Source organism: Rattus rattus, chromosome 9, assembly GCF_011064425.1.
Source record: "Rattus rattus isolate New Zealand chromosome 9, Rrattus_CSIRO_v1, whole genome shotgun sequence".
NCBI classification, from domain to species: domain Eukaryota; kingdom Metazoa; phylum Chordata; class Mammalia; order Rodentia; family Muridae; genus Rattus; species Rattus rattus.
In genome coordinates, this window is record NC_046162.1 from 63,039,441 (window position 1) to 63,062,006 (window position 22,566).

Below are 22,566 nucleotides of genomic sequence, written 5' to 3' on the forward strand. Positions count from 1 at the left end.
TTAATCAGATCATTTGAAGGGGGAAGACCCACTTTTAGTCCAGATCCTTTGAGATTGGAAGATACACCTTTGATCTGGGCCACACTTTCTGCTGGCAGCCTCTATAAAGGACAGGGAAGACGGGAGCCTTTGCTCTTTGTCCGTTTGCTCTCGTTCTAGCTGGCAAGTCCATTCCTTCACTGGCATTGGCGTCCACTCGTTTGGGATTCCAGTGCACACTGAAGACCAGTTGAGACATCCAGCCTTGTGGACTAAACAACTACTGGACCTTCCATTGATAGCCGTTGTTGAACTACTGTAAGCCATTCTAATAAATCATATATATATATATATATGTATTTTTTTTTTCAATTAGTTCTGTTCCTTTAGAAAACTCCTCCTACCCTACACACTGCCAGAAGTTGCAAACTGCAGCCAGGGCAAGCCCTGTGTTGCATGATGCCATTATGAGACCCTGTGTCCTTTGATAATTTGTCGATTTCTATTCACTTGTGAGTTGATTTATTCATCTTCACCCACCCCACCAGCGATGACAGGATTGGTGCCACCTTGGGTAAAGTGCATTGGCATTCCTGGGGTTCTGCAGGGATAGTAGGGCTGCAAAAGGGACCCCTGATCTTTGATGCTCATCGGGAAGCCAGCTGGTATAAGCTGAACTGATGGCCATCTCCCCAAGTACAAACCCCTATCGGTGACCCCAGGAGTACCAGGGGCTACTTCAGGAGAGGCTGGAGGCTGCCACAATTTGTGTGAATGACCCAGTTCCCTCCTAACTGTCTCCAAAGTGACAGTTTGGGCTAGCCAGTGATCTATGAACTATGATCTGATGCAAAAAAAAAAAAAAAAAAAAAGAACTGGCTAATTGCCAGCTATCACTCTTACCAAACTGAATGGATTCACTATTGGGAAGCCAGGAAAGCTGTTATGAGCAGAAACTTCTAGAAGTTAGAGTGGTCCATTGATAAGAATGGAGTCAAGTGGCCAGGGAAAGTGGAACCACCATGAGAGCTGCGAATGGATCTCCACGGCACCCTCTCATTCTGTATTCAGCCTGAGCCAGGTCTTCGGACACAGGCACACATACATACACAGCACCCTTATTTAAATGGAGTTCACACTCATTCAGGCTGCTCAACAGGAGACACCTTTCATACTTCCAGGAGGGGAGGATGTGTTTATTCTGTTCTCGGTCCCCTCTTCTTCTGATGGCTCGGGATGGAAGGCAGCTGGATCAACACTCACCAGACATGGCTTCCCAGCTGGGGTGGTGAAAGGGAACCTCACCCTGTGCCTGGGAGGCTGGGGAAATTTGGACTGAAGCCAAGTGTTCTTGTATGACTCTGGAAGCTCACACCTACTACAAGCCTTGGGGTTGGGGGATTCTGCAGACATGTACAACCCTCAGTGAAGCCCAGTGGGCAGAGATATGGCTGTGCTCGGCAAGGCCAGGATGGAGTTTACACTCCAAGTTGTTGGGGGCACCTGGAAAGTTGCCTAGCTCCCTAACTCCCAACAAGGGCTACTCAAACCTTCCTGAGACAACTGTGCTTCTGTTGGGCTTTGTGGTTAAAAGACTTTGGTTGGGCAGGGGTGCCCAGTCTACAACATACTTAGGGAGTCCACATATGAGTTTGGAGGGAGAGCCTAAGTCAGCGCCCTTGTTGGGAAGTGAGGATAAGAGGATAGCCAGGACCCTGCAGAAGCTACCCCATGTCCTCAAGGCAGTATCTGTACCTTGTTGTCTTGCTTTGGGCTGTTCTGGCCTCATGCCCCACACTGGGCTGGGCATCTGATCACGGGAGTCATTTGTGAAGCTGATGTTACTGAGTACTTAGTGTGGTTATCGCTTAGGGGGTCACCATGAACCAGAAAGCTAACAAGGCTATTTCCAGTAGAGCGCAGCACCTGGTCTGCTAAGCACCCGTGTAGGCCTTTGCGTGGGCATTGTTACTGCAGGAGAAGGGTCTACAGGCCTGATACTTGGCCCCCTCTCAAGAGTGTTCAAATTACTAGCAGTGTGGTGAGAAGGTGGAGCATGGAGTACAGAAAGAGCCTGGGCTTCAGAGGTGCCGGTGGTGAACAGCTGCTGTGAGCTCAGTCTGTGTGGTCCCTGCCAGGCATGCCCAAGGGATGGTGATGGCTTTGGCACATACTTCCTGCAGCAAGGTACTGTGATGGGAAGCCAAGAACCCCCCAGCACAGGATGCTTGCAAATGACCTTCGGAAACCAGAGCATCGATCCTGCCTGGGGCCTCCTTCTGACCAGCGAGTAAGTACAGCACAGCAAGGACTTTGGTCACTTTATCCGCTGACTGTCCTGATTACAAGAACTAGGAAGGGCGTGTAGAACCTAGGCACACGGCAGCTCACACCCTCCGTTCCCTATTCCAGACAGAGCGAGTGCCTCCAGAGGGAGGACCATCAAGGTCAGGCCCAAGGTTGTGGAGAGAGTTAGGCCAGATACCAGGTTTGCACTTTCCAGTTCAACATACGGGCTTCTCTGATGAAGTTAGGTGTTGTTCGTCAACAGAAAAAAAAATTATAAGGGAATTCTGCCAGTAAGATTATTTTTACTAGTTTGGTCCAGTCTGGCCCTGACTCCTGGACTAAAAGGCTGGGCAGTTCCCAACCTACCCGCCTCTCGGTGACCACTGGTTTCAGTTTGCCTTCTGGTGTCTTCTGTCTCCAGCTACACTGTGTAACATTCCCCAACCCAACTGTCAGCTGTGTGCAGGCAGGCACTGCGGGACCTCCAAGGGGAAGGGTGGCTGAGCCAGGAGACTAGGAGACATATGAGCTCCGTGTGCTTCTGCAGGGCAGTCGCTGAACTGCTTCTCTTGCCCACGAGGCAGGCGGTGCTGAGGTGACAGCAGATTTACACCCTGTGCAGAGAGCTCTAATGTAAGCATTCCCTTGATCTATGACTCTTCTGTTCCTAGCTGGGTGGGAGTGGGCCTAGAGAAGCATCTATTTGGAAGGTTGTCCCCTCCTGGTTAGGGTGCACCTCCTGTGTGGTGGCTCCTCCAAAGGCCCTCCCCAGTGGTCAGAATGGACAGCCAAGTCTTGGAAGCTGGCCTCCGGCCTGAACTTCAGAATTCATGTTTGTGTTTGCCAGGAAGAACATTCAGATCCAATACAGACCAGATAAAAATGTTGACTTGTTCTCCAGGCAGATGGCCCTGGAGAGAGACCAGGGTCGGGACGTGCGCTCTACACTCTCTGTGAATTCAACATTCACCTTCCTGCCCACCCAGGAAGGGGTCCCAGGAAAACTACTTTTCTTCCACCCTTGATGTGTAAGAAGCTGGCAGGCAGCAGCAGGCACGATTTGCACCATTCAAAGCCCAGGACTGGTGATTCCTACAAAAGCTAATCGTTAGAGGTTGGGGATTTAGCTCAGTGGTAGAGCACTTGCCTAGGAAGCGCAGGCCCTGGGTTCGGTCCCCAGCTCCGAAAAAAAGAACCAAAAAAAAAAAAAAGCTAATCGTCCAGGCCTGCCTGGACCGCCTTCTCTGCCCTGTTACCCTATCTGCAAAGGGCCTTTCCCGGGGTTTACAAAAGAAACTGCTGTTTGGCTTCTTGGTATACGTGGTGTGTTTAGGGGCCAGGGTCTCTGTGCCCCAGGCTGGTCTCGAACTCCCGAGAGCTGGAACTACAGGCATTCCTTACCACACATAGCTTAGCTTCCTCAGACTTCTGTTGGAGACAGATAGGAAGACCAAAGTGACCAGCTGTAGTCATCCTTCGGGAACGGCGGATACTGGGACAGAGAAACAGGCCTGGTTGCGACTGCGCAATCCATCAAGTAGCCAAGCCCCGCCCCCGAGCACGGTGGCCCCCGCCCCCTTGGGTTGCTAGGGGAAGTGACGTCACAGCGCGATGGCGGCGGCTCCTTTAGGCAGCTGAAGGGGGATTTAGGCCCGGAAGATCCGAGTCCATCCGCGGCGGGGAGAGGGCGAGCGGGGCCGGCAGGGGCCGGAGCAGCGGCGGCGGCGCTCGGACTGTCCCATCCGCCCCGTATTGAGGCGCTGAGAGCGACGGGGCGACCAGAAAGCGATGGTGAAAGCGGGGCCGTGAGGGGGGCGGAGTCGGACCGGACCCGCAGTAGCGGCAGCAGCGGCGCCGCCTCCCGGAGCGCAGACCCAGGAAGCGGCCGGGCGGGCAGTAGCGAGCCGCACCGCTGCCATGGAGCTGAGGGTCGGGAACAGGTACCGACTGGGCCGCAAGATCGGCAGCGGCTCCTTCGGAGACATCTATCTCGGTGAGGCCCAGCGCCATCGAGCACCGGGGAGCCTTGCGGGTCGGCGGGCGGGGTCCCCGGCAGGCCGAGGCCTGCGCAGGGCCGTAGTGGACACTCGGCCGCTCGGCATCTCCGCAGTCCGAGGGTCCGGCCACTGGCCGCGGCCAGACACCAACGGCCGCTGTGCGAGCGCGGCCGGGGGGCTGGGCGCGGCAGGTCGGGGTGGGGTGCGGGGAAGGGCTGGGGGACAGCTGGGCTTGGGGACTGCAGGACCGTGGGTGAAGAGCTCGGAGCGTGTCTGGGGAGTGGTCGGGGACCCGGGGGAGGAAGAACAAGGCCTAGAGGCGGGGGGCAGCGGGCCTTGGCCAGAGGTTGTGGGGTGTCAGAGGGCGTGGGAAAAGGACAGCGGGCCTGGGCCGGGGGGCAGCGAGGAGGGGGAGGGGAGAGCGGGGCAAGGGAAGGCAACGCGCTGGGGGTGGGGCTCGGAGGGGCAGGGCCTGGGCCGGGCGTCAGCATCCTCCCCCACCTAAGGTCACCGCGGTAAACAAAGGCCATGCTCTACTCTGAAAAAGGGTCTGGTACTGTTCCTCATCCCTGCAGTGTGGTCCTGGATGTTTTCCTGCGTGTGGGAGAGATGTCAAAACAATCCAAATGTAGTGTGGAGGTGGGGAGTGTCCCAGTCAGAAATGGGGAAATGACCGGCTGATTTCTAAGGGTTCTTGGGGCTGTCTGGGCCTGCCCTTTTCCACAATGGTATCTCCAGTTAGCTGACCCGCTGAAGGGATCACCCATAGCCTCCTGGTTGCCACCTTAACTCCAAAACAGGACTGAAAATGTTCCCTGTGCCTGGCCTGAAAGGCCTTGGTTTGGCTGGGGTCTTCAGGATATGTTGAGCATCTAAGTTGACTCCTGGACACCTGGAAATCAACAGGAATGAAGTTTTGATTAATGCAGATACATTCAGTGTCAAGATGTTGGCAGAATAGAGGGGAGACAAGCGGTGTGAAAGTTCTCATGGCGGCTCTCAGAACTCTAAAGGTAGACATGAGAATCCTAGACTTGGGGTTAAACTATCCTGGGTTATGTCCAACTTAATATGGTGAAAGGCTATGCATGTATATACGTGTGATTAAAGGTTTGCTTAAACCCGGTAGTTGGGATTTTTAAATGAAAACTACCCCCTGCATTTATTAGAATTATAAGTTATTCCAAAGCCCCTTGGTACTTGGAGCTTTCTGGTGGTGAACATCCTGTTAGAGGTAACCGTGTTCTGTTGAACAGTAGCCCATCTCCAGCATTTGTTTGGCTGTTGTATCTCTAATGGAGAGTCAGTAAGAAGCAATGCTTTGGGCCTCACCTTTCAAGCTTCCCAAGTTTAACAGCTTGTACTCTAACTCCTCTTAGGACCTTGGTAGCTGGCCGTGTGGGGTGAGCAACTGTCCCATTTGGGTAGCTCATAAGTATGTATGGTGCCTGGTTAGGCTAACCCTGCGATGTGCCACATCAATGCCTTTGAACCTGAACTTCTTGCCAGAGTGGTCTGATGAGTAAAATATGCTTTAGAGAGACTTAGGGTTTGCTTACTTAAATATTTATATGCCTTCTCGGCAGTGTTTGGGAGTCAAAAGTGCTGGGTAAATTGGAGCTGTTTGACTTATTTTTAGAACAATAGATTTTGGCAGAAGTTTAACCTCAGGATATAGGAGCTATACTGAAAACCAATCCATTAGCCACCCTTTCGTGGGCATTAGAAAATAGGTATTTTGAAACTTTTTGTTCCCTGAGATTTTGCCAAAAGGTTTTGTTCTTTCTGAAGATTGGTTCTAACAACCATTTGTGCTATGGTGGTCATGTGTCATTCAGAGATGTAAACCTTTCTCCAGGAGAGTGCAAGCTGTGTCTGGGATTGCACCTTACTCAGTCACATCCCTTCTGCCCCACCTGGTTCCTACAGCCTTAAAAAAGAGAAAGAAAAAAATCACCTCCATCTAGAGCAGGGGGACGCCAGGGACAGGACAAAGGGCTGAAAGACTGTCTTGAACCAGCGAATACACATGCTAGGCAGGGTCTTCTACAGTGTGTAGGTGGTGGCTGGCTTAGACATAGGCCTGGGCACAGCAGCTGATCACGTGAGCTAACCTTTTCCAGAAAGTTTTAATTTGGTGACTCCTCTGTTATGCTCCAAGATGGACACTGGGTTAGGGTTAGAGTCACTGGCTTATCTGTCATGGTATGAGTTTTGTTGTTTTGTTTAAGACATGGTCTTACTATGTAGCACTGGCTGGCCTTGAACTCAGAGATCTACCTTGTGAGTGCTGTGTGCCAACATGCTGGCCTCACAGTGTGCTTTCTGTCAGGGATTAGGCACTGCCAGTCTTCTCTCTCTCCACTTGGCTCTCATCACTGTCCTTTCAAGCTACCCCTTGGGGAACTGAGCATGAACTGAGTGATTCAGAGTAAGATAGGCTAGAAAAGCAGATCTGCAAGACGATTGGAGACAGAGGACCTGAAGACAGCAGATGGGTTGGCTCACCCATACCATAGGTCAAGAGCCACGTGAGTATGAGTGGAGTTGGATCCTCATCTTGAAGTCTGTGTGACATGCATTCTGGTGCAAGTGTAGTTGAAAAATATTCCTAAAACTCCTCTTTGGTATTCCTCATAAGGCACTTTACTCTTCCAGCGAGGTTCTCCCTGTTTTGTTTTGTTTTTTTTTTTTTTTTTTTTTTTTTTTTTTCCTTTTTTTCGGAGCTGGGGACTGAACCCAGGGCCTTGCACTCGCTAGGCAAGCGCTCTACCGCTGAGCTAAATCCCCAACCCCGGTTCTCCCTGTTTTAAGCCTGGGGTTTTTTTTTTTTTTATATTTCTTCCCGAGACATTTTTACATAGAAATATGTAAAAGTGTGGTCATAAGTCATTAAACCTGTGCTTGTTCCTTCCCTGGTGGCCTGCTATGGCAACAGGCAGGAGGAAAGTCTGTAGTGGCCCACCATGTTATTGTTCTTGTCTTCTCTAAAACTCTCTCTTCAGGGGGAAGTGACATCATGAGTTTATTTCTTGATTGCCCAGATTTTAGAAAACCCAGTCTCACTCTTTGTCTAAGCCAGCCAGATGTAGAATGGGCCACTGCCCGCATACCTGTAGATGACCCTTGGACAGGAGCATTTGCTGATTGAAGCAGCCTCTCTGCCCTAACCTCACCCCAGTGTGTGTTTCTTTGGAACTGATGTTTCTATCACTTTGGAAACCAGAGGAAAGCTCTATTGCTGGCACTGTGCCACTTGATAACTTTCTTTTCTTTTTTTAACTTTATATGAATGTTTTGTCTGAATATGGTATGTATGCAATGCCCTTGGAAGCCAAAAGAGGGCATAGAAGCCCCTGGAACTGGAGTTACAGACTGTTAATGTGCAGCTAGTGCTCTTACCTGCTAAGCCATCTCCTCAGTCCCTACTAGATAACATTTTAAAACAGAGATTATACTCTAATAATAATAATAATAATAATAATAAAAAATAAAAGTTTGTTCCCAGCCCAAAGGGAGCATGGGTAACTTGGGAAGAGTTTGCAGGATAGGCTAGGCTGTGTGGTCCATGTTGTCCAGTGTTAGGAAGTAAGTGAAGGTCTGTTCAGTGGAACAGTATAGGCCCAACCTACAAAGTGCAAGAGGGGCAAGGCAAGCATTATCTACTACTGTTTTCATCCTTATTTCTCCTCTGGAAGCAAGCAGTGAAGTCCTGAGCATGTCATTGGCAAAATGGAAGTTTATTGTCCTCTGTATAAATTTGTTCGTTATCCATTATTCCGGTTCCTCTGCACCTCAGCTGACAATGAGGTCAGATTTCATGATGTGCCTAAGCATCCCTTGGGAGTTAAAACTTACTAGCATTTTCATCTGATTTTTCTCCTCACAATTTCAAATGGTTAATGAGAGTGGTACTTCGATCTCACAACGGCATTCAACAGGAAAGATGTCTTTTATGAAAAGTTGTGTATGCATGTGGTGTGTCTACACGCATGTGTGTTTACATGTGAATGCATGTGTGCGTAGGGTACATATACATGTGGAAGCCAGAAGCTGACATCAGTGGCTTCTCAGTCCCTCTCTACTTTATATATTGAGGCAATCTCTCTCACTTGAAACCAGAACTCTACAATTTGACTAATCTAGTTAACAAGCTTGCTCCAGAAACCCAGTCTGTGCTCCTGCATGTAGGGGTGACAAGTGGGATGCCATACCTACCTGGCATTAAATAGGTGCTAGGAATATAAACTCTGCCTCTGTGCTGGGTAGTGTGTTACCCACTATGCCAGACATCAAAGAATTAAATTTACCCATTGTTGGAGAAAAGTCAAGGCTGCAGTCCTGTACCACCCAAAAAGGAACTGATTGCCCAAAAAGAATTCACACAGTTCTGACAGCTTATGTGATTACCTTGCAGAACAGATCTAGAACTGAGACAATAATGGTGGAACCACAACTTGATTTTGCCTACTTCTTGCCCATGTTTGAAGTTGCAGGAGGGTTCATCCTGGGCCTTGTGTGCCTACCATGTTTGTAGATGTCCTATATAGTCAAAACCCTAGGGCAGCATTGAACCTCAAGTCAGTACCTTAGTGATGGGGACAGGGGAGTCACTAGATTTCCTTTTGTTGTTCTGCCTGGTGCGACCAAATTAAATAAATCTCCTTTTCTTTCTTTTTTTTTTTTTTTTTTTCAGTTTTTCAAGACATAGCCCTGGCTATCTTGAAACTCACTCTGTAGTCCAGGCTGACCTCGAGCTCAGAGATCCGCCTGTTTCTGCCTCCCCAGTGAAGACCTGCCCACTGCCCAACTGTTCTGTCGTTGTATTTAGCTTTCTCTTTTTTTTAAAATATGTTTTGTCTGCTTCCATGTCTGTGCACCACGTGCTTGCAGTGCCTGGGGTAGCCTGAAGAGGATGTCTAATTTACTATTTAGAGTTATAAGACAGGTGTTGACTGCTCTGTGGATACTGGGAAATAAGCCCAGGTCCTCTGGAAAAGTATCCAGTACTCTAACTACTGGGTCATCTCTCCAGTCCAGACAAGCTAGATCCTGATGAGAGTGACCAGCATCTGGGCTTGTCATTCAGTGTTCCCTTCCTGCCCTAGACAGAGTGGTACACTGTGTTAGTTAGAGTCATATAACCTTTTGGACTGTTCAACCTTAGGGCTCCCGAATAATGTTTTTATCTGTTCTGTATCTGATCCCCTGATTACAGTGGCATCTTTAGGTACTAGTGTCTTCTGGTAGCATTTATCAGACTTATATATGGTAGAGAATCTGGTATTATAAACTTCAGAAGTATAAGTCACTACCAGAGTTCCTAGGTCCTTCTGTGTTTGGCTCAGGAACAGTGTAAGGTCTGGACTAGATTATCATGCTAGTGGGGCTTAGGAGATGTGGCCCTCTGGGGTGATAGGACAGACACACAGGGCCAAACCAGTGCCTACACTGGCACCTGTAAGACAGATGGAGCTTGAAGCTGCTTGGTCTTTCTACAAAAGTGATGAAGTGTCTGGAGTAGGTCTTAGGCTGTCTGTCCTCTCAAGTTCGTATGTCCTGTGTCCATCTGCTACTCTCCTGACTATCAGATGCAGGCAGTACAGCTCTTTTAATAGATCCTACAGGTTTTTTTGTGACAAAGTGACAAATGGCATTGGCTTTATGAAAAGATGTAATTCATTATTATATGGCATTTGGCTGCATGAAAAAAAAATGTATTTTAGCTGGACGATGGTGGCTCACACCTTTAATCTCCACAGAGGCAGGCAGATCTCTGAGTTCAAGGACAGCCTGGTCTGCAGAGCAAGTTCCAGCACAGCCAGAGCTACACAGAAACTTTCTTGAAAACCAAAAGAAAAAAAGGTGGGGATGGGGAGAAATGGTTTAATTCACATTATGTTGAAGAATTGTCATTGGTCATTTGTTCCCAAGGCTGAGCATAGCACAGAGGTGATTTGTCAAGGCGTGAGCTGTAGGAGCCACAGAAGAGTAAAGTTAGGGGCGTTTTCCACCTTCCTGAAGGTCCTGATCCAGTAGGCTGGTTGGCCCCAGCCTCTTGTCCCTGTGGACCTGCCAGCTGGCACGGGTGGTATGATGTCCCAGAGAGTACTGCTTTGGGGTTCAGAGAGTCGTTGACATAACTGGTGACGTGAGTCACCATGGCTCCTGGCTGGCAAGTTCAGCTCAGAGTCCAGGTCCTTAAAGGAATCCAGAGGTCACTTTTCATCTGAGATTCGTTCTAGATGAAGTCATTTCTTGTGTAAGTGGATAAGTTGCTCTGCCTATAGGCAAGAAGAATAAGATATATTTCTTCTTACTTATACTAGTGCCTCCAAAGATTTCTTGTGGAACAGTAAATGAAGTTCTTAAACCTAGATTGGCCAGTGGCAATGATTAGATCCTGTTATTATGGATCTACAGCACTGGAGATTGGCTTTCAGCCCAGATGTTCTCAGCAGCAGTCATCTGACAGACCAGAATGATTACTCTGTGATCTTGGGTGGCAGTAGACACAGTTTGTTGGCCTTAGGTTGTCCCTATGCTTAAGGGCCTTGCTCCACTGTCTACTGTCTACCTCAGGGACTCATTAACCATTTGTTTCTTCAGCTCCCAATGAAACTCTTACATACCCCTCCTGTCCCAGTTGACAAAAGAGAGTGAGTCACAGAGAGCTAGTCAGGCTGCTCAGTCCACACCTTGTCTACACAGCACAGACCCTGGTCATGCGTGGTTGTATCAGGCTCTATTAAAAATCCATGTTAATCCTTTTCAAATAACTACAGTCCTGGAAGTATAGAATTGCTTTTTCTTAGAAACAACCTGCCAAGGAGGAGGACTGCATGGTACATTACGCTGTTTTTATTAAGCACCTGGATGTACCATGTGGAGGCAGAGGAAAGTCCAGAGCATCTTGGAAGGTAGACTGAGGAACGTTTATGCAGGAGCCTTTAGAGCAAACATGAAAGGGACACTTACACATAAAACCCTTTTTCCTCCAAACTCCTAGGCTCTAGTTATAACATTGTTACAAACTAACAAAAACTGTACTTTGTGTTGCAGAGGCAGAACTGGCCAGGGCTTTGTCCCCAAGAGGGTGAGAGGGTGTCACTTGCCTTTAATCCTAGCATTTGAAAGACAGAGGTAGGCAGATTTCTGAGTTGAAGGACAGTCTGATCTACAAAAAGAAGGGGTAGGGAGTTGTTCCCTGGTTTAGTTGAGGGTCTTTGCTGATAAGCCTGTGGTGGTTTGTTTGGAGATGATTGTGTCCACGTAAGAACTGTTGAGATGTGTAGGTAGACGTCTGGCTTGTCTGGCCTGAGATTGGGAGGAGGGAGAATAGGGGAAAACCCAGCTCTCCTCCTCCTGGGAGACTCAAGCACACTCCAAAAGGCCATCAAACCATCACAGAAGCATCCTATTGCTCTGCCTTGGTATACCCTGAGTGGGTAGAAGGAGTGGGGCCTGCAGCTACATTGATTGGCTGGTGGGTACAGTGGGTACAGGTAAAAATGGAAGGTAGAATGCCAAAGAGATTTTCTTACATGTTTTTGAGTAAAGATCGCTTTCTGTGTTGGTCAGCCAGCAGTACCCACTCTTAATAGGAGGTACAGAGCAGCTATGCTTAGTCCGTCTCAGGAAGCCGGTGCTCTAAGGTGTGGTTCCAGCCATGTGCAAGGGTTGGGTTCCTGCCTCACAAAGATGTAGAGGATATTAAATAGCACTGGTTCTTTCTGCTGCAAGCTTTGGGCTGTGTGGTAGACACAGAATAATACATTTAATTTTCTTCCTAAGGTACGGACATTGCTGCAGGAGAAGAAGTTGCCATCAAGCTTGAATGTGTCAAAACCAAACATCCTCAGCTCCACATTGAGAGCAAGATCTACAAAATGATGCAGGGAGGAGGTAAGGTTCATTTTCGGTTAAATGTCTACCCATAGTCTAGCTTACAGATACAGAAGACACCCACCTCCACCCCCCCAAAAATAAGGAAGCATAACCTTAATGTATCTTGCTTAAGAACTACCTTTATTAGCTTCCCATTAGATGGTAATGTCTTTGAAATCTGGATTTTGTGTAAGTTTAAAAATAAACATGGTGCTGTGTGTCACAGCTCAGGGCTTCCTACATTGGCCTCTCCTGGGTTACATGCTTACCTTTAGAACTTGAGGGTAGTCCCATAACACTGAAGTTTCAGTTTTCTCTTGGATAGGAGTTTTGAACATGACTTCTCTGACTCCCAGCTAAGCCACTGTTCTCAGTTCTGTAAAACCTTACTGCAAGATCTAGGAGTACTAAATACTTTGCTTGATGAAGCAGGGGCTCTAATTTGAGGCTTTCAAGACCATGAGGCCCAGCCCTACCTCCTAGGAGAGGAGCCTGCTTGTGACAGGCTTTGTATCTGAAAAAAGAAAAAAAAAAAAACAGCAGAAGCCTCTGTGTTGCTGTGATAGTTGGAGAAGGGAGGAGAGCCCCCACCATCTGACAGACCATTGGCCTCAGCAGGGAAAGGGAAACTGTTGGTTTGGTGTTTGATTGCCCTCCCTCAGCAAAAGCAATTTAATTCTACTTCTGCTGGAAACCAACATTCTCTAACAAAACGTCTAAGGCAGTGGCTGTGTGCTGCTGCCTGTCATCTTAGTGGCCATTGTATCCTGTCCTGGGCATTAGACCTAAGGAGGTCATAGGTCGATGAACACTTGCTGGTGACATACACACATGTCTTCTAAACATAGTAGGGCTGGTGCACATGTGAACTCACAGAGACAGTTTGTGGGTTCCCAGCTTTGAGAGAGGAAGTAGATGCAAGTGACCATCCCTAAACCAGAAGCTATTTGCAACTGATAAGTTCACAACGGAAAGATTAGTTTTCTCCGACACAGGGAGTATCACTGTGCCTAGCAGTAGATGGCCAACACAAGATGAACTCAATTTTTGTAGGTTCCTTGTCTCAATGATTTGTTTGGACACTTTTGTTCCTTTTTTTCTTTTGCTTTTCCTGTCAGATCTTTTGCTTATGTGTTACAGTTTCTGGTATTGTGTGTTCATGGAGTTTCTCTGTGTTTCTGCATCTGTATGCTTCACATGCTTGCTCTTTGGTTCTTCTGTTGTTTTATTCAATTTTGTTGGGTTTACTTTTAATCTTTATTGTCCCCAAAAGAAGTCAATAGAGTCCCAATCCTGTACACCTGCCCTTTGGCACCATCCTCAGTTAGGACAGCCTTCTTGGGAGCATTAGCTTTTGTAACAAGTGGAGCAGAACAAAATAAGGAGGAAGCTTAATGCATTAAGGGTTATAGTTGTGAGAATGTGCTAGCCTGGAGTGCCTAAGGGTGAGGCGGCCTGACAGTGGGCTCCAGACAGGAAGGTGTCTGGCTGCAGCATCACTGCCATTGCTGTGGTTCCTGTTCTTTGGCTGTGGAGTGTCCTATGTGTCAGTTGCCCTCCCAGGTTATGATTAGAGAAGTCCTGGACAGTGTTAGGTACCCGCTGGTGGATAGCATTACTAATGTGTGGGACCTTAATCATTTGCCCACATCCCTTCTCTAGACTCCTAGAATCCAGACAAGATTCAGAAATGGGTGTTACCCTTTCTTGGCCTTTGAATCTTGTTCTTCCGGCTTTGCTCAGGTTTTACTCTTACTGCCTACTTCTGTTTTAGGAAACACTCTGTGTCCAGGGAAAGGATGCACAGTTATGGCAGTGTTTGTTTTCAGAGACTAAATGGAAGTTGGCAGATAAAGGATGGGGGGTACACTTTGCTCAGAAACCACAAGGTACTGCTCCCTGACGTGTCATGTTTCTCTGTATGTAGGTGATAAGTGTCGCTTTGCCTCCTGAAAGGAACAAGTGCCTCTTTGGTTGTCTTGACCTTGTTTACCTTGGCTCTGCCTGTGAAAAAAAAGAAAGAAAAAGAAAGAAAGAAAGAAAGAAAAGAAAGAAAGAAAGAAAGAGAGGCATGGCTGGCTGAAGCTTGAAGCTTTATCTGGGAGACTAGTGGTGTCACGGTGCCTAATTGAGAGCTGCTGTGCTAGGTGAAAGCCAGCATGGGGTTCTGTGCAGTCCCTGTGCAATGGATGCTGCAGAAGGGAGGACTTTCTATAGGATACAGGTTGCAACCTGGACATTCAGCCTCAGAGTTGTGACCCAAGGACTTCACCAGCCCAAAAGTCAGGAATGTAGACTAAAGGTGAAGTACGAGAAATAAATTAGAATTCAGTGTTAATGGACATCTTGAGTAGTCGCTGAGTTTTTATCAACACCTGGTGCTGCCAGATAAGCGCTGGTAGCTTATTTAACTGCTTGTTCCATTCCTAATATAGACCACACCCCCTTCAGTAACTCCTCAGCAAAAAAACATTAATGAGCTCACATAAGCTTCTGGCAAATGTTAACTTTGTGGGAGGGGAGAGAAGATCTTTGCGATAGGACCTGGGTAGGGAAATAGGCACAACATTTTTCTCTTGTTTTGTTTGACTGTTCTTTCTTTTTTAGCAGTTGTCTATGCTGCCCTGGATGGACCAGGCTGGTGTTCTTTCTTCCTCTGCCTCCCAAGTTCTCTGATAAACTACTATGCCTGCCAGTGTTTTGTCTTTTGCTTTTATCGAGATTTCAATTCACTGTGTTCCTTCTCCTCTTCCTTAGTGTTGGGGTGAATACTATGGGACTGTGTCTGGCACAGAACTGATTGTAAACATGCGGCAAATAAGGAGTCTTAGCTATTGGCGTAAAAGACGCTGTGACCCTCACCCCCTTGAGGAAGTCCAGTGCTCCCCGGTGCTGTGAAGACATGTGCCTGCCTAGTCCCCTGGTTCATTTCCTCTGGCCCTTACTTACACGTTGTTTGCCATGATTTAGGAGGTGTTGGGGGTTGTTGTGGAGCCCTAGGATGGAGCTCTGTTGTGGAGCTCTTGGCCTGTGCTAGGTTAGCACTCTCCCAGTGAACTAGAACCTCAGCCGTGGTGGTCTTCTTTGTTGTCCTCCCACATTACTTGTAAATATTTGACAGGTTTAATCTTGCTGGAAATGTAATGTTTTCTTTTGAATTAATTCTGAGTAACCACATTTACATTGAAATACTTGTCAAGTCGTAATGGAGCGCACTTGCTAGTGCCTGCTAGTGCCTGTGTGTGTCTTCTAGGGTCTGCTAGTGCCTGTGTCTTCTAGGGTCTGCTAGTGCCTGTGTCTTCTGGGGTCTGCTAGTGCCTGTGTCTTCTAGGGTCTGCTAGTGCCTGTGTCTTCTGGGGTCTGCTAGTGCCTGTGTCTTCTGGGGTCTGCTAGTGCCTGTGTCTTCTGGGGTCTGCTAGTGCCTGTGTCTTCTGGTGTCTGGCCCAAATTACTTATTTTGGCATCTTGGACCCCACAGGGCTAAAGCACCCATGTTTACAACCGTGAACAGCAGTGGGGGCAGCTCATTCCCAAGTCACAGCACAAACCAGTACTCAGGTTTTTTTCTTTAAACAACTGGCAGCATTTTCTAGGCATAAATCTACTTTGGATTCTGAATTTTGCTAGTCTGAAATACCTGGCTTCAGAGTAGCAGTGAACGAAGGGTCTTCATCCTGCATTACCAGGAACCTTCTAATTGGTTTTATAGTTACCTTCTTCTTAGGCTTTACCAGGAGTTAGTTTCTGGCAGTTTGCTGAGAGTAAAGTGTACCACAAATGAGACTCTACATCTTTTCTGGCCAGGGAGTCTGTGAAGGTAGTATTTTATCCAGTCTCCAATGCCATGGAATAACAACACTATTGTTCCCCATTGAAAAGGAAGGTGGTGCCATCTATCACATACACTGCCAGTCATGACATCAAGAAGCCATGACACCCCTCCTAAAGATGAGTTTGATGTTATGTAATGCAATCATGCTCTATGCCTTTTGTAACCTTTTGACATTCCTGGTACTTGTTTGCATATGATAGAATTTCCTAGAGTAAACATAGAAAAAAATTAATAGTTTATTCAACTTAAGATCAAAATTCCATCAGTTGGGTTGGAGAGTTATTAGCTCAGTGGATTAAATTATGGAAGGTGGAAACAGGAAAATAGCCCAGAAGTTCATGGGCCAGATAAATTGCCTGGATTTCACAGGCCAGAAGCAGAACCTAAGAGAGACTCTGTCTCGAATTCCTAAAAAGGTTATCTTCTGACCTTTATCTATGTACACAATGTGGACAGCATGTACACACACATATACAGATTAAGTAAACATTTAAAATATGGTCAGTTTAATTCAATGAAACTAGTTGGAAAATGTAATTTAAAAATATCATTTATGGTAGCATACACCTTAAATATCACAAAATATCATTTTTAAAATACGATTTATAGCCAGGTGATAGTGGCACACACCTCTGATTCCCAGCACCTGGGAGGTAGAGGCAGAGGCAGAGGCAGGTGGATCTCAGTGAGTTTAATGCCAGCCTGATCTACAGATTGAGTTCAGGATAGCCAGGGCTGTTACACTTGGAAACCCAGTCTCAACAACAACAACAACAAAACATTTATAGTAACAAAATAGGAAGTACCTGGGGTATTTAGGAATAAATGCTAAGATAGGCAAATATTCTGTGTAGAAAGTTAAAAGGCTTTGTTGGATGGCATAAAGAAGGCTCAATGTTAGTTCTCTTAGAGTCGGTTTTAATGTTAAATGAAATTCCAGTTAAAGCAACAACCTTCCCCTCTCTCCTCATCTTCTTTTTGAGCCAGGGTTTTTCTGTAGCCCTGGCTATATTAGAATTAACTGTATAGACCAAGCTTGCCTTGAACACAGAGGGTCAACCTCCGTCTGTCTCCTGACAACTGAAATTAAAGCTGTATACCACTATTTCCAGCTTTTTTTAAATCTGTATTGTATGTGTGTATGTATGTGTGTATGTGTATCTCATGAGTGCCTGCTGCCTTCAGAAGTCAGAAAAGAGTGTGAGATCCCCTGGAACTGGAATTATGTGTGCATAATTGTGAGCCACTGTGTGAATTCTAGGAATGAAATCTGTGTCTTCTGCAAGAGCAACCAAGTGCTCTTACCTGCTGAGCCATCTCTCCAGTTCTGTGTGTGCACGCGCACACCCCAGCAGCTCCCCCTCCCCCATACATTTTGGTTATATTATTATCCTTCCTACCTCCCTACGACCCAACTTCATGTTTTTCTCTTTCAAAGAACAAAAACACAGGGAAAACTTTAAAAAGAAAAATATGACAAAGCTAACAACACAAAAAGCACATAGAGGAAAAAAGTTGGAGTCTGTTGTTGTTGTTGGCCAATGTAGCCTGTCCTTGGAGAGAGTTGTTGAAACACATACCCAGTGATACTACATTGGAGAGAACTGGTTTACCTTTCGCAGCCAGTATTAATTGTAAGTAGCTACTTGGATAGGGATGGGATTTTATGCCTATTCACCTTCTCAGTGCTGGGGTTGCATGTGATTTGAACCTGTGTAATCTTGTCCAGTGGCTCTTAGAGAGAATCACTAGACTGAAACTTTCACTCACTTGCTGTAGAAGTGAAGATTAAAGTTGTGTGATTCTGAACAGGGCCTGGTCCCAAGCTTTCTCAGTGTGCTTCCAGCTGAGAGATGTCCAGACTACTTGCATTGGCCAGTTCCAGGACTGGAGCAGGAGCTCGGACAATGAGGGAGCATTTTAAATGACATGCCTCCTAGCCAACTCTGAGACAGCGAGGGCTTGAACAAATGATGACAGCAGTGTATTAACGCACATTGGGGAGGGAGTAACGACTGTCAGGTCCACGGTATGACCTGCTGTGACTATAGCCATGATTTTCTTCAGAGAAGGTTACATCTAAGAAGTACTATTGCTCCCAAAGCTATTGGTGGGAATGTGTAGTTAGGACCTCACCTGGTGCTCCTGCCCTCTTTCAGAAGGATCTCTTATGCAGGACTGCTGAGGAGGGAGCACCACCTCTCTGGGCAGTTTGTTGTACACTGGTATAGCCATCTCCATAGTTCTCACACCTGGCTTCATGGAGCTGAGTCTGGATTTGTTTTCAGATGTGAGATGTGTTGTAGATATGAAATGTGAAACTGCTTTCGCAGTTTCTTTTACCTACTTTTGATTTCATTGGTCTTTATAATGTTTAATTTGCTTGTATTTTTTTTTTTATCTTAAGAGTTTTCAACTTTTACTGTTAGATTTGTGTGTGTGCCTTTCCTTTAACTTTCTAGACATGGGATTTAGTTATATTTAATAACAACTTTTTTCTTTTGCATTATTGAGTTTCAATCTGAGTCAATTGAGTTCAATCACATGCTAGGCAGCCCCTCCACTACTGAGGTTTATCTCCATCACTTTTGTGTTTGGTTTTTTTTTTTTGAAACATGGTTTCAATAAGTTACCTAGACTGGTCTAGAACTCACTCTGTAGTCCTAACAAGCCTTGTGATCTTGCCTCAGTTTCCCCGAGCAGCTGGAATTACAGTCCCTTGCCATATTTTAATATTTTTTTAAGGCCCTTCTCTACCAGCTCTAATATGTGGGCCCGTTTCTCCATGCCTTTGCTAACATGTCTCACAACTTTTTAATTGTGCCAACATTGAGAATCTTACCCCCATATGTTGGATATTTCTGTCATGTACATTCTTCCTCTGTTTCTGGGTTAAAGTCTAGTAACATTGGTCTTTTTAGTTCTGTCTTATGGTGACAACTTGCGCATTTGTTGGGGGGGGTCTTTAAGGCATCAGCATCATCTTAATTCTCTTGAGTTACTTCTTAGTATGGGGTGGATTGAGTTCCTTAATGTATCACTGCATTAAACTGTGACTTGCGTCAAAAGTGACTTCTGCAAGTAAACATTTTTTGTTACTGTTAAGACAAGGTCTCAGTATGTAGCTTTGAACTTTGACATTTTTACAGGATAATGATGGGATCTAGGGTCAGAAATAATTTCATAGAGAAAAATGCTAGAAGCAAGCAGGACAGGCATGTCCATATAATCCTAACATAATCCTAACAGTCGAGAGAGCAGAAGACTCTTAACTCCAGCCCAGACTGGATATGTAGTAAAACCCTATCTCAGGAGGAAAAAAATACTGAAATTATTAACAACAAAAAGATACTTGCCTCACATAAAACCACACAATCTTTTTTTGAACATGCAATAAATAGGAAGGTTGTATCCTGATAGAAAAAATATTGTCAAGAGAGAAGAAAATGGGTGTGATTGTTCTCTTCATAAAAGATACATTCAAGGTCACAGATTCATTCTCCACTCTAGATACGAGTAGGGAATTGACACAGCTGAGCAGTAGCAGGACGTTGGGAGCAGAGCCTTGCTCGTGACTGCTCCATGGCTTACCCATTACAAAGCTGATGTCATCACGCCTTGTATAGTCAAATAATTTGTACTGTAACAAATGTGTTTCTAGGTACATACTCAGAGGTAAAGGGGAATTAATTCCGTGTATTACAATGGACATACATAAATAAGAGCGTACTTCAGTGTCATTTATAATAAGAAAAGCAAACCTAAACCATCTGTCCTGTCTTAGTTAGGGTTTCTATTGCTGTGAAGGGACACCATGACCTCGTAACTCATAAAGAAAAGCATTTTGGGGCTGGCTTACAGTTCAGCAGTTTAGTCCAGTGTTGTCTTGGTGAGAAGCATGGCAGCATGCAGCAGATGGTGCTAGAGAGATCTACATCTGGGGTCAGCAGACAGCAGAAAGGGTGGGGCTGTGCTTGGCTTGATCATCTGAGACAGCAAAGCCACGCCTAATAGTGGCACTCACTGTACAACTATGGGGGCCATTTTCTTTCAGACCACCACACCATTGAAATGACAGATGGGTTGTTAGAGATTATGGAGTACTGGATGGAAGAAATGTTATATAGCACAGGAGGTAGGTCTGAGTGCTGATTACTAGAGAGCACAAGTCACATAAGGCATATGGGATATAGAAGATACTGTTAGGAATATATACTAGGTCTCCAGTTAGGTTCCCAGTCTCAGTTACTTTCATATTTAGATATTTGTCATATAGGTTCTCAATGAGATATAAAATACTTTTTTTTTTTTACATTTATTTATTATGTATACGTCATACAGCTTTCTGCCTGCATGTATTCCTGCAGCCAGAAGAGGGCACCAGACCTAATTATAATTATAGATGGTTCTGAGCCACCATGTGGTTGCTGGGAATTGAACTCAGGACCTCTGGGAGAGCAGACAGTACTCTTAACCTCTGAGCCATCTCTCCAGCCCCATAAAATACTTTTATATGATATAAAATATATGATATGAGATAATGAAACTTTTTAAATTTTTCAAGTGGGGGGGGGTTGAGGATTTAGCTCAGTGGTAGAGCGCTTGCCTAGCAAGCTCAAGGCCCTGGGTTCAGTCCCTAGCTCCGAAAAAAAAGAAAGAAAAAGAAAAAAAATTCAAATGGTAGGATCTCACCGAAAACATCTAAACTCACATTGAAGCTCCACTCAATGTTTTACATGAAAGGAAAGAGAGGCCTTGGGCTCATGACAGAACCAAAAGTGGAGTGCATATGGTAAAAGCCAGTGGCAGTAGGTGGAGCTTCCTAGACCTCATGCTCTGGTGGTAGGCAGAGGAGAGCACAAGGCATCGTATAAAGCTTCTCTGTAGTGCTTGCTCTTTGACTTGAGCAAAGCTGCTTTGTGCATCCTTGTTCCTAGCAGTATTCAAGTGCTCTCAGCTTTTTTCTAACCATCTTTTTGTGACTGTTGTGTATGCTCTTAGATAAAATACTTGGTCTTTGTCCCATTCTTCAAAAGTAGAGAGTGTTTAGAATTGACTGCTTTCAGGTCTAATATCTGAAGGCATCCTTCAGTTCTTCCCTCATTTGGAGTTCTGGGTTATTCAGTGGTGTGATTGCTGTTTTCTTCTAGACAGGGTCTTAGTATGTAGCCCAAGGTGTGAACATTCTGATCCTAGAGCTCTACCTCATAAGCATATCACCACACCTGACTGGTTTCTTAATGTTGGATTTGTCCTGGTTTTTTGTTTGTTTGTTTTTTTCTTTTATTCTCTCTCCTACCAGTTGGTGTTTTCAAAATCTGAATGACTCTCCAAGAAGTTGTCGTTGTGTTTGCTTTTCTCCCATCGATATTGGAAAAAGGAAACGCTTTTTTTCTCTCTTCTCCAACCCATGGCAGTTCTTTCTCCTTAGTTCCTCAGCATTTGATTCCAGCCTCACTGGTGCAACTGTGGCATCCGGCTGGCTTCTCTGGACCTGTCTTACCTGATGTTTTCTCTTTCCATGGATGCTGATGTTATGAAATCAACTACCTCACTTGCTGCCACTGCTTGTTTGACTCCTGTCAGCTTGCTCTTTGTCACGTGCTAACTGTGTCTAGCTTAATTACAAGTGGACATCACACTCGAGGGCAGACATTGCCAGTATCGTCTGAACCCCTTGAACACCCACAGACATAATCTGCTAAACACCTAATAGAGGTGATATGATGCAATAGCATGGGCTGAAGTGCTGTGTTTGGTTTCTTTTCCAGTGGGCATCCCTACCATCAGATGGTGTGGGGCTGAGGGGGACTACAATGTCATGGTGATGGAGCTACTGGGACCCAGCCTGGAAGACCTATTCAACTTCTGTTCAAGGAAGTTTAGTCTCAAAACTGTTCTGTTGCTTGCTGACCAAATGGTAAGCAATACCCCTTTTCCTAAAGTGTTCAGGCAGTGTAGCAAGCACTTGGCATGTGCTTGCTGGCTTGCTAGAGTAAATTACTGGGTTACATTGGCAATGGTGGCTTGCAATCCCAGCACTCAGGAGGCAGAGGCAGACAGATGTTTATGAGTTTGTGGCCAGCCTAGTCTACACAGCAAGTTCTAGGCCCATAAGGGCTACATAGTAAAACCCCATCTCAAAAAACTAAACAAATTACTAGGTTGCCATCTCTCCATTATTACACCCATTTGTGCATGAAAGAAAGGGGGATTTGTTTAATCTTGGCCTCAAGATGATTGAATTAGAAAGTAACTTCTCATGGGGTTGGAGATTTAACTCAGTGGTAGAGCGCTTGCCTAGCAAACGCAAGGCCCTGGGTTCGGTCCCCAGCTCCAAAAAAAAGAAAAAGGAAAAAAAAAAAAAGTAACTTCTCCCACCCCCTCCTCCCTGTATCCATATCGAATGGACTTTCAGTTCTCTCAGGGAGCCCACATTTGGTAGCAACACTTGGATGGTTTTCATGGAAATTCTTGTTTATGACTCATACAGAGTCCATCTGATGTGAACCATAACCAAGCAGCCTGCTGTCTTACCTATTCCTCTGGGAACTAAAGAGAAAAAAAATGTCTGGGCCTGTG

At 45.9% G+C, this 22,566-nt stretch overlaps 1 protein-coding gene across 1 annotated transcript in view; it reads left to right on the top strand.

Annotated features, from left to right (window-relative positions):
- The first annotated feature begins 3,878 nt into the window (after window positions 1-3,878).
- Csnk1d (casein kinase 1 delta) overlaps window positions 3,879-22,566 on the top strand; it is a 30,299-nt gene continuing 11,611 nt past the window's right edge. Inside the window, 3 exon segments of the mRNA XM_032913562.1 lie at window positions 3,879-4,261; window positions 12,060-12,170; window positions 21,756-21,904. Of these exon segments, the coding sequence (XP_032769453.1) occupies window positions 4,186-4,261; window positions 12,060-12,170; window positions 21,756-21,904 (336 nt within the window). The 5' untranslated portion in view covers window positions 3,879-4,185.